The following is a 14,469-nucleotide window of genomic DNA, read 5'->3' on the forward strand; positions in this document are numbered from 1 at the left end:
TGTAATACTGTATGTGCAACAATTTATAATCTTTGTCCTATATAGATTACCACACGAGTGTCTGTCAGATAACCTTTATCTTTCAACGAGTTGTTTCAAAACGTATCTAACGAGCGAAAGTCTGGCATATGACAAGCACGAGTGCAGTAATCTGTTTCTTACACACCCTAAAATCGCACCTTTTGAGCATCGAATCGATGCATTCTGTCCTATTCTCACGATCGCAATGACGCATTGATACATAACACCACGGTCATAAGTGACGTCATCCGATTTACTGATTACTACTCATAAATAAGGTTACCCAACACAAAAAGATTTCCACCAAATGTCATGGTGTCACACAGGACGGAAACGCTAACGATTTTGGTTGAATTTACCTGATCATTGTAATGTATATATTTCTAAATCCATAATTCGTGCTAAGATACTCTTCCAAAGGATTTCTCAAACAATTGAGCCATTCAGAAGAATGGATCTCTCAAAATATGAAAAAATGCTACTCAGTAATAATTTTGCTTTGTTTACATTTCAACAAGTGCAGTTTTCCAAGCACAGTGTTCGTTTCCACACCTAATTTATTTTGCTTGATTTCATCTAGATAATTTGCATTGGTGACAAAGACCATTTGCCATTTGATGATATAATTTATGACGAATTTAGGGATGCATGCATCGCAGCTGAGTTTGAAATGTATGTGATCTAATTATTAATAGGTGTCTCATAACCGGCATATGTAAAAAGTGATTTTGTAAACACTACCCAATATAGCGGAACGTTCGTGTTCGCGTATTTTCCAATGCATTATAAACGATTCTAGATTTATCAGCAACATATTGAATTTAGAATTAGTGATTTTATGAAAAAACGATACCTGTGATCACTGAAATGCTATTTTTAAAATTCAATTCTTGGAATAAATATCCGATATTTAGATTTCTAAAGACAGAGCACATAACGCCGTGAATGGTGATTTAGTAATGTGTAAAAAATGGCGAGTTTTACGAAGTACCTAATTGACAGAGGTCACATTCAGTTATTTTGCTTTGCCTAAAATTTCCACAGAATTCAAAATTGTGAAGTGTTAATGTGCGTAATGTATTTTGAATTTTATACGACTTCGAAGTGAGGGTTGAAGAGGAGAGACATATTTGGCGCTGTGGCTTACAAGGGGTTTACAGTATAAAAAAACCCCATCATGTTCAACACAGACGTATGAGAACATTCGACTGACGCACGACCAACTTATCAATTTCATACAATCAGGAAAGTAGTACGTCATAATCTGACCTCAGGTCTCAGGCCTGGAATTTGATCTCGCATATGATTATAACAGTTATCTCAACTGGGTTTATCACCCACAGGTGTGTAGGAAACATGTATATACTGCATGCCGTACTTAAACCTATAATGCTGGATATCCTACAATTTCTAATTTTTCCTGTCCTACATTATAAAACACTGCATGTCCTACAATTTATAATACTGCATGGCATGTCTTTCAGCTTGAAACACTGCTTGTCCTACAATTTGTAATACTGCATGGCACGTCTTTCAACTTGAAACAATGCATGTCCTACAATTCATAATACTGCAAGGCATGTCTTTCAATTTGAAACACTGCATGTCCTACAATTTATAATACTGCATGGCATGTCTTTCAACTTGAAACAATGCATGTCCTACAATTTATAATACTGCACGGCATGTCTTTCAACTTGAAACAATGCATGTCCTACAATTTATAATACTGCATGGCACGTCTTTCAACTTGAAACAATGCATGTCCTACAATTTATAATACTGCATGGCATGTCTTACAACTTGAAGCACTGCATGTCCTACAATTTCTAATACTGCATGGCATGTCTTCCAATTTAAAACACTGCCTTGACAGCTGCGGCTCTGACGTCGACCTCCTCTTCCACGAAGCAAATGACTGCACTGGGGTTGAGACGAAATGCAGGTGCGTGTTGGTACATGATAGTGTGTGTTTATCTGAATACAGCGGTTGAATTACAATTGTAGCCTTAATACTACTAGTAGTAATGATTGTAACCTTTTGACAAGGCTACTACAGTGATCAAACGAGATTATAACGCGAACTCGTTCTGGTCAAAACTGGTCAAAGCAAATCAGTACAGTCTGAAAACATTAAAATTATTTCATCTGATAATCGTACAGTCAAGCTTCAATGCGTAATGGGTTTATCAGATGGTCAGGCACACTGACTTGATTGATGCATGTCATCGTATCCCAATTGCGTGGATCGATGCTCATGATATCAATCACTGGATTGTCTGGTCCAGACTCGATTATTTACAGACCACAGTCATATAGCTTGAATATTGCTAAGTGCGTCGATAAACAACAAACAAGCACACACACAAACAAACAAACAAACACTTACTGACAACTCTTTCACAACGCTGTTTGGCCGTGGGGTTGAATACATCAGTAACTAGATAGGGTCGAGTAATCTTGCTCACTCTATTGCATGGTTAGCCATGTTCCTTGATTTAGCTGGTAACGTTTCTTCGTACCCTGACGGCGTAGGATGGTGCTCATAATGTCGGGACCGGCTATGTGGTCTAGTGGTCAGAGCATCTGCCCGGGGAGCGGAAGGGTGTTTGGTTCGATTCCCTGCCACGACGTTCCAAACGGCGTTAAAAGATCGTACGTGTTGTTATCCTACCCGTGCTCATCATTAAAGGGATAAAACAAGGACTGATCGATTGATGAATGACGAACTAATAAAATGGGAATGAATTAGCAGGTGATAACAAGTTGCCCAGATGATGACTACGTACAGCCCCCGTTCGCGGGGGTCAGGAGTGTGGCGACTCCAGCTTGGGGAACACTGTGAGTTGTAGGTGTCAGAATGTGACTATAATTAGGGGCACGCCGTGAACTGTGGAGGTCAGATTGTGGAGACTTTAACTTGATGGGCACTGTTAATTGTTAGGGTGAGGTTGTGGCGACTATAACTTTGGGAACACTGTGAGTTGTGGGGGTCAGGGAGTTGCGACTATATCTTAGGGATCACTATGAGTTGTGGGGTCATGGTTTGCCGACTATAACTTGGGGAACATTGTCAGTTTTGGGGATCAGAGTGTGGCGACTATAACTTGGGGAAACACTGTGAGTTGTGGGGGTCAGGGTGTGGCGACTATAACTTGGGGAACACCTTGAGTTGTAGGGGTCAGGGTGTGGCGACTATAACTTGGGGAACACCTTGAGTTGTAGGGGTCAGGGTGTGGCGACTATAACTTGGGGAACACCGTGAGTTGTGGGGATCAGGGTGTGGCGACTATAACTTGATGAACAATGTGAGTTGTGGGGGTCAGTGTGTCGCGACTATAACTTTGGGAACACCGTGAGTTGTGGGGGTCAGGGTGTGGCGACTATAACTTGGGGAACACTGTGAGTTGTGGGGGTCAGGGTGTGGCGACTATAACATTGGGAACACTGTGAGTTGAGGGGGTCAGAGTGTGGCAACTATAACTTGGGAAACACTGTGAGTTGTGGAAGTGAGGGTGTGGCGACTCCAGTTTAAAATAAGGATGGATATCTATAGACATGATTCGCATTTAAATTTAAGCCCAGTTCTTAAAAATATAGGTAGAAAGTAATTGATCTTAATTTTCTATGAGGAATACTGAAAGGTTTCTAACCTCGGCATGGAACACGAACCATGCCATCCGTCAGTTTACAACAGTTTAATTATCACACAACGTTTCACAAGAGGTCAATAGATGTTAAACAACTGTTGAGTTATTCCAACCTTCAATTCCATTTCAAGCCTGTTGCGGGACGGTCGGGTAGCCTAGTGGTTAAAACGTTTGGTCGTCACGCCGAAGACCCGGGTTCGATTCCCGACATGGGTACAATGTGTGAAGCCCATTTCTGGTGTCCCCCGCCGTGATATTGCTGGAATATTGATAAAAGCGGCGTAAAAACATACTCACTCATTCACTCAAGCCTGTTGCCTTCGAGACAAAAGATTTCAACATTAATAATATTTCAAATAATATTGTTATAAAATCATAGATTATCGTAGACATAAATGTGATGTTTGTTGTGTAACGCCGAACGCCGCACTAAGCTTCATGGCGGTTATCTGCAAACAATCGAGTCAGGAACAGACAATCCAGTGATTGACAACATAAGCATGGACCAAGCAATTGGTATACGATGACATGCATCAACCCTGAATATCGATCCCGTTAGTCACCTCTTACCACAAGCGTAGTTGCCTTTTATGGCAAGCATGGGTTGCTGAAAACCTATTTTATCCCGGCTCTTCACGGGTCAGATATATGTGCATGCATGTTATACAATCATGTATACATAAGTCTTATAAGAAACAGGTGTACAGCATTACAGGAAAGTTAACCATTATTTCCACAATAACAAGGGCGGCGGGGTGGTCCAGTGGTGAGAGCATTCACTCGTCAGACCACTGACACTGGTTCGATTCCACACATGCATGGGTAAAATGTGATTTTGTGGGAATGTTGTTTCAAGAGGTGTAAAACTACACTCGCTCACACATAAATAGTCATTGAAACATGCTCTTACTATGTTCAGGAGTTTCCTCCGTGGAAGCGAATGCAAGGAAACAAAGTTATACTATCATGTTGTTGCGAAATGCCCTAAAGAAATGCTGGAGGCGTCTTTAAACATACATCCGATGTTTTTCCTAAATACACTCATTGAATACAACATGTTTCATATCAAACGAAATGAAAATCACTCAATTACCCATAGTCCAAAAGGCTCTACATACACATGACGCGGAACTGTTGATTGTGGCACTATTTTCAGTGAGTGAGTGAGTATGGTTTTATGCGGCAATATTCCAGCAATTTCACGGAGGGGTACACCAGAAATGGGCTTCACACATTGTATACATGTGGGGAATTGAACCCAGGTCTTAGGCGTGATGAGCGAACGCATTAACCACTGGGCTATCCCACCGCTCCACTATTTCAAGTGATGATATTTACTGACCTGGCACATGGTGACTTTTGTATGTATATATCTACATGTATAAAGTAAAACTGTTTATACCGCAAGCCATCGTCTCCAAATTGTCACTTCATACAGAAACCATACGTTGGCCCCTTGCTTATACGAGTATGCAAATTATTCATTAATCAACGTCAGACCACAAGCGTTGTTAATTTGGTGGAGCTGTCGGGTATGACAGACTTCTTGGTCCCTTTAACTACTGCTATTTAGAGTATGGCATTTATTGCCTCAATTTATCATCCCCTTAACTGTGTCGGTTCATCACGCCCATACGTCCAATGTCCAAAGCAACGTAATTGTCTCTTTGTCTGTCCATTGTTGTTCATTACTATACACGTGTTACCATTACATGGTGTTAGTCAAGCTTAGTAATCCGAGCATGGGTGTAAGGACGACCTCGAACAGAATGTGCCGCTCGTAGGAAAGGTCCTGAGGTTGAGCTGTAGCTCCGCTCACCTCATGTATGCATGAACTTGAAGGTCCGCTCATCGCTGTGTTTGTGTTGTCAGAGCAGGTATTCCACTCATTGTGCAATTGTTGTTCATTATTTACATGTTGTGCATAAAGCGTTCCGGGACAGTGATGTCAATTTTGTTCTTTATTCCTCCAAGAGCTAATTCCCAATCAACATGCCTGTTGACACTTTGTATGGATCTCACATGACACTGGTAATGAAAAAAACATTAAAAAAAATATACATTTAACCAAAGATTATTAGATATATTTCAGCAAAATTGGCACCAACAAGTTTCCACTTCAAACTTCCTCTTTCCTCTTCAGCATTATGATGGTATCAAATCATTGTTACAACCACAAACAAATATTTAAGTATATTACAAGATAAAACTCTATTGAGAGCTCTTTGTAAACTTAGAATATCTCTCCATAACTTCCTTGTCAATAAATATCGTAGAACCAAGGATAGTGATTTTGAAAATTGTATATGTTCTAACTGTACCAGCCAGGAGATTGAAGACAAGTTTCATGTTCTTTGAATATGTGAAAAATATAACGTTTAGATTAAAGTTTCTATCTACACACAAAGACAATCAATTAATGATCAATTTGTTGAATTCGACAAATAAAGATGTTATCAAATCTTTAGCAATGTATTTGGAACATGTATTGAGACTCAGGTGAATATATCATACTATGTTCAAGATCACGTTGATTTTTATGGATCTGTTAAAACTGAACAGTACTATGGACCATATGGCCTTGCATACTGAATAAACTGTCTGTCTGTATCCCAATTGCGTGGATCAATGCTCATGTCAATCCCTGGATTGTCTGGTTCAGACACGATTAATTCCAGACCGCCGTCACACAGCTGGAATGTTGCGGAGACAACAAACAGAACAAACCAAAATCTATGTCCAACTCCGTTTGTTGTTACACTGCGATTATAGTTCTTCTTGTGCCTCCAATACAATGTTATTGATCTATTATGTTGTCAGGTGAGATCCGTGAAGGTTCCGGGATAGAATAGGTCTTCAGCAACCCATGTTTGCTGTAAAAGGTGACTATGCTTGTCGTAAAAGGCGACTAACGGGATCGGGTGGTCAGGCTCGCTGAACAGATTGTTGTTTAACGCCGCACTCTGCAATATTCCAGCTATATGACGGCGGTCTGTAATTAATCAAGTCTGGACTAGACAATCCGGTGATTGATATCATGAGCATCGCTCAACACAATTAGGATAAGATGACATGCATCAGCCAAGTCAGCGAGGCTGACCACCTGATTCCGATAGTTGCCTCTTACGACAAGTAAAGTCTACTTTTACTGCAAACGTGAGTTGCTGAAGACCTATTCTACCGTGGATCTTCACAGGTGGTCTCTCTCTCTATCAATGTCCGTGATTGATGGACAATGAGTGCTGCATTAAACAATAAACAAACAAACAAATATTGCCCACGTGTCTCTAAATATTAACTTACACGATTAGCGGTGATCTTTTTGTTAATGCTCGTCCGTGATAATGTCATGCACACGTCTACAATGCACAAGAGGGCAGAGTTGAATGATGGATTTCAACTTCTTTTTATTCTTTAAGTGAGACGTTTCATTGCAGAAGTGGCTTTATTAAGCAAGTGATCAAATCTTGATATAGCTAGGCATCACATATACATATACAGAGGTTAACAAAACCAACAAACAATTTTTGTAACCAAGGTGATGGGGCTGAAGCCGAAGGGCGAGTCCTGTAACACGGTTTGTTTGTTTGTTTGTTTGTTGTTTAACGCCGCACTGATCAATATTCCAGCTATATGACGGCGGTCTGTCAATAATCGAGTCTTGACCAGACAATCCAGTGATTGACATCAAGTGCATCGATCTACGCAATTGGGATCGATGACATGCATCAACCAAGTCAGCGAGATCCCGTTAGTCGACTGGGTGAGTTCAGCTGAGTAGTTGAGGACAGCGATATGGTAACGAAGCCAGCAGGAGTTATCTCCCCTTACCGTGATGATATTTACTGAGTTTATTTAATTCAGTTTGATAACTATCCTTAAAAAACAACCCCTTGACATTCATATTGTGTTCATAATCACCATGACGACAGTGCCTTGACAATCATTGCTTTCTTCTCCTCTGTCATGTTGATGTCGCTGCCCACTACAAGTGTCATGCTGACAGTGAGGTGATGTGGGTTATACACCCCGAACATCGGCCACAGTGGCTGACTCGAGTCTACATTGTCTAACGTCGACATCACTTTATTCTCCTTCACGTCAATGAAGACAATCTTCTTCTTGGCGTCATCATAGACGACACCGTAATGTAGTGTGTGTGATGTCCCTGCTGTGTTGGGGAGAGTGTCAGGCAGACATAGCACATACCCCCCCTCCTTCAATGTCGTCCTGCATATCCCACCGTGTTTAGCACAGTGGGAGACGGTCATGCTGTATGAGCTGGCACTTCCACCTAGGCAAAGCCACACGTCCCTCTGCTCCTCCTGGCACACACCAACCTCAAGGATGAGCAAGTTCCCTATGAGTGTTTTATCCAGGCAGACCCTAGATTTCATCTCCCAGTACTGGGGACAGCCAGCCCGGGGGAGGGGGGCAGTGCTACATGTGCCACTGTACTCCTTCAGTCTCCCCTTCACTGCAGGTCTGGTGTCCGACTTCCTGTTGATCAGGTGTCCTTCTGTGTTGATGTGGACTTTGTCGAGATTGGCTCTGTCTTTGTCATACTTCAGGCGTAAACCTACAAAATATGAATGTAGTTTACATGCGAATAAACATGAGACAAATATAGTGACAGTTTCGGTCTATAATGATATTAACATGCTTGGAATTGACAGCTTAGTACGCTGTCCTGATATATAAATAGCGTTATATAATCCCATTGCAGTTTACGAAAATATAACCCTTTGTGTATTACATTTGGATCTATGATTTGTGTTTACATTGGACTAACTGACATTACTTTGACCCGAATGTAAATTTAGTTCTTAATGGGTCTGGTATATGTTTGTTTGTTGTTTAACGCCTCACTCCGCAATATTACAGTTATATGACGGTGGTCTGTAAATAAATTGATTCAGGGCCGGACAATCCACTGATTGACATCATGAGCATCAATCAACACAATTGCGATTCGATGACATGCATCAATCAAGTCAGCGAGCCTGACCACCGATCCTGTAAGTTGCCTCTTTCGACAAGCATAGTCGCTTTCTACGACAAGCATGGTTTGCTGAAGACCTATTCTACCCCGAGATCTAGTGAATGGTTCGTAAGTTATTATATGTATCAGCACGGTAGACACAAAACATTCACATTCAGTGATCAGACTTCATATAAATCTGAAAAAAGTGCAGTTGAGATTTTGAATAACTAACACACAGGGATATTCAGAGGGCGAATAATCGCAATCACAGGTGTATACGAGTCAACAAGGTATAATGAGGGATATGTAAATTGCATGTCAATGATAAGATCACAGTGTCACGTGACCTGGTGTCGCACTGTCGGGGCTTGTGTACCCACGTGGCTCGGTGGGCTGACGTTGGGAGATAGTAGGCAGGCAGAATTATCGGTTCAGGACACAAACCAAAACACAAAATCACGGCGTGTCAGCTTAATGTCGGAGGAAAGCCCGAAGTGATGCAGATCTCAGACGTTTACCACTTCGGGGAAACCCACGAGCTATGGTGCTGACAAACCTAGAAGCATAATCGTGGCGAACCAGGAATCGAACCCACAATCATAGGTCCCCCCTCCTCCCCCCTCTCCCCCCCCCTCAATGGGGCACAATAGAATTTTGTTTGTTCATACAGTAGTAAATATTACGTATAAAAAAGTCACATGAAGCCTTAAGAAGAGACAGTCACTAAGGTCGCTTTAAGTCATCAGAAAATTTAATTACATGTGAAATTAATACACACAAAAGGCCCCATCTCTAGAAAAAATAACTCGGTCTTGATAAGTATATCTTTGGACCCGACTAACGGGATCGGGGTTCAGGTTCGCTGGCTTGATTGATGCATGTCATCGTATATGAATTGTGTTGATCGATGCTCATGATGTCAATCACTGGATTGTCTGGTCCAGACTCGATTATTTACAGACCGGCATTAAGCAACAAATAAGCTGACTCCAGTATTCACTAAGTTGAAAAGCATAGAGCAAGGGCCATAACTATTAAGAAATGACACTACGACACCCATTTTTGAACCCATCTGAGGTCATGACCAGTAAATTCAGTGTGTAAATTTCTTTTCTTTGACTTAAACAGTTTTTGAGAAACTGTATCCCACTTGAGAAGCGGGCGGACGGGCGGCCTCCGTTCCAATATCCCCCACCCCACTCCGTGACATCATCATATCGTCAATTTTCAGGAAAAACTAGCAAGGTTTGTATTTGCTGGTGAGACCCCCGGGTCTTCTATGAAAATATATGATACATAGATTTCTTTTTAAAATACATATCTTCCTCATACCAGCTTTATCTCTTTTGAAAACATTGACCCTTATTTTGTATTCGAACCCTCATATGACGAGACAATGCCCAACTCAACAAATCAGAAACAACTTAAGTTTTCCAGAATATTATCAGATAAGATAAGGCCTTATCATGCCAAGGGAAATTCGTTTTGCACAGTTGATTAGCATTAAATATTAAAAACAAGAATATATATGATATAAATATATGTACATAAGAAAACAAGACACTAATATAACCACGAGTAAAAAACATGTACAAAATTAAACACTATCAATTTGACGACAAACAATGTTATTTTAAAGTATTTGTATTTAAATCACAGCAATAGTAAACTTTAAAAGGGATAATGGCAGGATAAGATTTATGTACAGCAAACTGTTCAAAAGTATTAAACATATAATCATTTAAAAGATTAATACTGGCTGGTATGAATGATTTCCGGGCGCTGCTTGATTTCACCATCGGCCAGTGCCGTCGACGGCCAGTAGGTAGAAACTGATATTCGGAATGAAGTGTATCACTGCATACATTTAGTATCTTAGGTGCCGCTTTGACAATTTGCTGCTCATAAATTTCGCCGATGTGTTGAAATATTGCGTACCTAGGATTTTGCTTGCTGTATTTAAAATTGTATTTATTTTAGATTTATTTTGAACAGAGAGGCTCCAATAAAACCAGTTAACATTAATAACTAAAATGTTATATTATATTTGTACAGGTATGTAATATTGTTCATATTGTTGTAAATGAGTAAAAATTGTTGGACCAAACAAACTAAGTAACTGTAAATACACTTCAAAATGTCATCTAACGCTTTGTTATGATAATAAACTTCGTGCTACACGTGCTAAATATATAAGCTGCCGGCGACTCATGGCGACATCTCTCCATTCCACCTGACTGCTCTGAGTTTAGAAACGACCATTTGTACATTTCCTTCAAAGCATTGCTGAAAGTTTTTTTTAAAAATCGAAGTTAACTCCACGACTTACAATTGGTTTTGTGAAACTGGGATCTAATGTGCTCATGTTATTACGTGGAAAAGGTTTAGTTCTATTTCTATTTTGTCAATGAGAACATCAACACGCTATACCATGTCCAGTCAATTATTCCAACGCACTTTGTAGTGTCACCGGTGTCGGCATCATTTATTATATCGATTATATTGAGCATAATGATTGAGAAATTGATTTAAACAATCCCTACCAAAGGCATCTTACCGAGGCAAAAGAGTTAACTGATTGAAAAAGTCCATTTTCCGCATTTGCTGAACCAGGCTTGAATTTCTGGGCTCGATCGTAGCGCCACCAGTGACTATTACGAATTACGCCCCTTCTATGTCCCGCCTGTTGAGACCGCCTCAGTGGTCTAGTGGTAGAGCGTCCGCCCGGTGAGCGGAAGGTCCGGGGTTCGGTTCCCGGCTGCGTCATACCAAAAGACGTTAAAAGATGGTACTTATTGTTTATATAGAATTGGTATAAAAGATCACACGAACTGTACATGTTCAAATGCACGCGAAAATGCATATGATTATCTCATGGAATGTACATTGTTTCGTCATCAGCGTAAAAATTATGTTTAACAACCTAAGAAATAGTTTTTATGACATACCTAGTGATGTACACCAACTATTATACGACAATGCAAATCACGGTGTTACAAAAAATGAAGCTATATTTAAAGCAAACAAGAAATAGCCAAATAAAATCAGTATATGCTAACGAATAACACATTTTTACTGTGTTTTCACTACATGCACAGGCTATGAATATTGAAGAAGCGATATGATGCTAAGTGGTCGCAAAAGAGAATTTGCAAAGACAGATTGTAAATAAAAGTATGTATCCACTTAATGGACTGATGTAGGTACTCACAATGCAGGACCATGCGTCTGTCTGCTACACAGATCAGATGAACACAGCCTTCAATTAGGATACCTGCAAGACAAACAACAGTATATCGTCCTTGAGTGTAGACTTAATAGTACTGGGTCACATACCAGGTCACATAAATCTTTCCGAGGCAAGGGAGTAAAGGTACTTTATTAGTCCAGTTTCCACTCTTTACAGTTAGTTAACTCCCTTGCCTCTGGAAGATGGGTCACATACTGCTGTGTCTTTTTATTTGCAGAGAAAAATAGAATTGTAAAGCACTGTCTAAAGTGTACATATCTAGTGTGACGTAATAATGTTCCACAGACAGGAAGTCAAACAAGACCATCACAAGTAACGAACCACAGACAGGAAGTGAAAACAGGACCATCACCAGGAACAGACCACAGACAGGAAGTGAAAAAAATACCAGTTCCAGGATCAGATCACAGAGAGAAAGTGAAAATACGATCAGTACCAGGAACAGACCACAGACAGGAAGTGAAAACAGGACCACAACCAGGAACAGACCACAAACAGGATGTGAAAACAAGACGAGCACCAGGATACATACCAATCAGGGTTTGTAGATGATCAATGGTTTCTGAGGCGACCTGGCAGGATTTGTCTTTCTCAGCTAGCATCTTCAAATAAGAAAAGGGAATAGCTGCTCATGAAATAGATATAACCCAAATACGATTTATAGTAAGGATACATGCAAATAGTTGTGTTGGCATTGTAAACTCCTTCAACTTGTGACAGGAACTTCAGCCATATCAAGTCTGGACAAGACAAGCAATAGGGTAATAGGGGGTAGATGTCTCTACGGGTTGCACATTTATGTAGTATATAAACCAATCCCTTCTCTGTCTGACAACAACTATATAATCTCACCATTCTCTTCTCAGTGAGTGTGACAAAATGATTACAAACCAATTTAATGTTGTTTGACTTCTTAGATATTCAGGCAATATGGATGAAATATAAAACAAATGACTGAGGGCCTATGCCTACGTGTGTCCCTTTCTAATCAAACTTACCATTTCGTGTTTCTGTTCCAGGTCCGACAAATAGTCATCATCAGTTTGTGTTTGCTTATCTGAAATTGTAGAAGCAAATTGTATATACCGAACGACAGAACACTTTTTTAAGTAAATAGCACCACCAAACACATGAATCAAGTTAAGCAGAATTTGGGCACATATCATCAATAAAGCACAATAACTGTTTTAAGATGCATACCCTCAGGTATTCCCCCTTCTGAATCTTCTTTCAAGGTAGTGATGTTACCAAATCCAGACATATCTGATTTCAGTTTGGACAAGCCATTGGTGTTGAAGACAGCTTCAGGTACATCATGTGTTTCAGGTGAAGCAGTTTCTAAGCAGGTCCGAGTCATCCCCTCAACAGTGGTCTCCAGCTGCAGGAGGACTGATTTTGAAGCATAGAGAAGACATTTTTGGATGTAACCTGAAATGTCGGTGCATCTTGCATGATGCTCTTCACATGAGGTTTCAAGAGCATGTAGAGTTGCCTTGGTTTCCCTCGTCTGACTTTCAAGATCAATCAGGAGTTCCTTCTCCCTCTGGTCAAGTTGTGATCTTAAAGACCGGAAGGTATGTTCTACTGTCTTCCTCAATGTGTCCTGTGTCCTGGTCGTCAACTGTGTATCTTGTCTGATACTCCGAAGGTGTGTTTGCTGACGAGACAGTAACGCCGACAGATCTTTCCCGTGTTGTTCAATCCGCTGTGTAACTTCTTCAGCAGCTTCATCCAGGTAACCAACCTCGTGATCCGCGTGCTCTCCTCTCCGACATTGGGAGCAGATACACATGTTGCAGCTTTTGTCAAACAAATCAAGTGGATACCGTTCGTGAATACTGCAATTTGTTTCAATTTCAAGGTTTTGCGGGGTTATATCCCCGAAATTGTGCACAGCATGATTTCTTGAAAGTTTGAAGCTGCTGTGCATGTTCTGGCAGTATTCACAGAGGAACTCTTCACATTCCTGACACCAACACGCAGCCTGGTTCCCGTCATCTTCATGTGTACAGAGGAGCTCTGTGGGGCGATGTTTGACTGTCAGGTGGAATATTTCCTTCTGTCTAACTGCATCCTTCTGGAGACTTGTGTCTGTGAGGTTGACCTCCCTCTGACATGTAGAGCATGATATCACACCGCCAGCCGCAGATGTCACACACTTCTCACACACTGCGTGTAGACAGGGCAGTAAGTAGGGGACTGGACCTTTCAGTGTAAACTCCTTATGACAGACGGAACACTTCGGGAAGGTGTCCATTCTGAAAGACACAAAACAATACTGAGATACATATGTCAATTGTATGTGTGTAAGATGCATAACCATGCGACGTTTGTATAGTGAAGCATCCAATTGAGTGTCTCTGAATATGTAGTATTTTTATCGAATTGTCTAATTACATGTTTTTCTGAGAACATCTATGCCATACAAGGAACAATCTTGTAATCATTTGGCCACTTGCTGCGTTGATCCGGAAGACAAACATTTTGTTTCTGTTGAGCTATTCTTCCTCACTCTAGTAGACTCGTTTCTCAGTCATCTATAGACACTTTTATTATCGATGAAA

At 40.6% G+C, this 14,469-nt stretch overlaps 1 protein-coding gene across 1 annotated transcript; it reads right to left on the reverse strand.

The window, feature by feature from the left end:
• Positions 1 to 7,243: 7,243 nt before the first annotated feature.
• On the reverse strand, positions 7,244 to 14,228 carry LOC139447453 (protein PML-like). Its single transcript, XM_071228807.1, has 5 exons — positions 13,106 to 14,228; positions 12,904 to 12,962; positions 12,438 to 12,507; positions 11,867 to 11,929; positions 7,244 to 8,250 (listed from the first exon to the last, which is right to left on the reverse strand). The coding sequence occupies exons 1-5, from the start codon at positions 14,226 to 14,228 to the stop codon at positions 7,589 to 7,591; spliced, it is 1,977 nt and encodes a 658-aa protein (XP_071084908.1). The 3' UTR covers positions 7,244 to 7,588.
• Between the last annotated feature and the right edge of the window lie 241 nt (positions 14,229 to 14,469).

This window comes from Haliotis cracherodii, unplaced genomic scaffold, assembly GCF_022045235.1.
Source record: "Haliotis cracherodii isolate W230 unplaced genomic scaffold, xgHalCrac1.p SCAF_7, whole genome shotgun sequence".
In the NCBI taxonomy this organism is placed as follows: Eukaryota; Metazoa; Mollusca; class Gastropoda; order Lepetellida; family Haliotidae; genus Haliotis; species Haliotis cracherodii.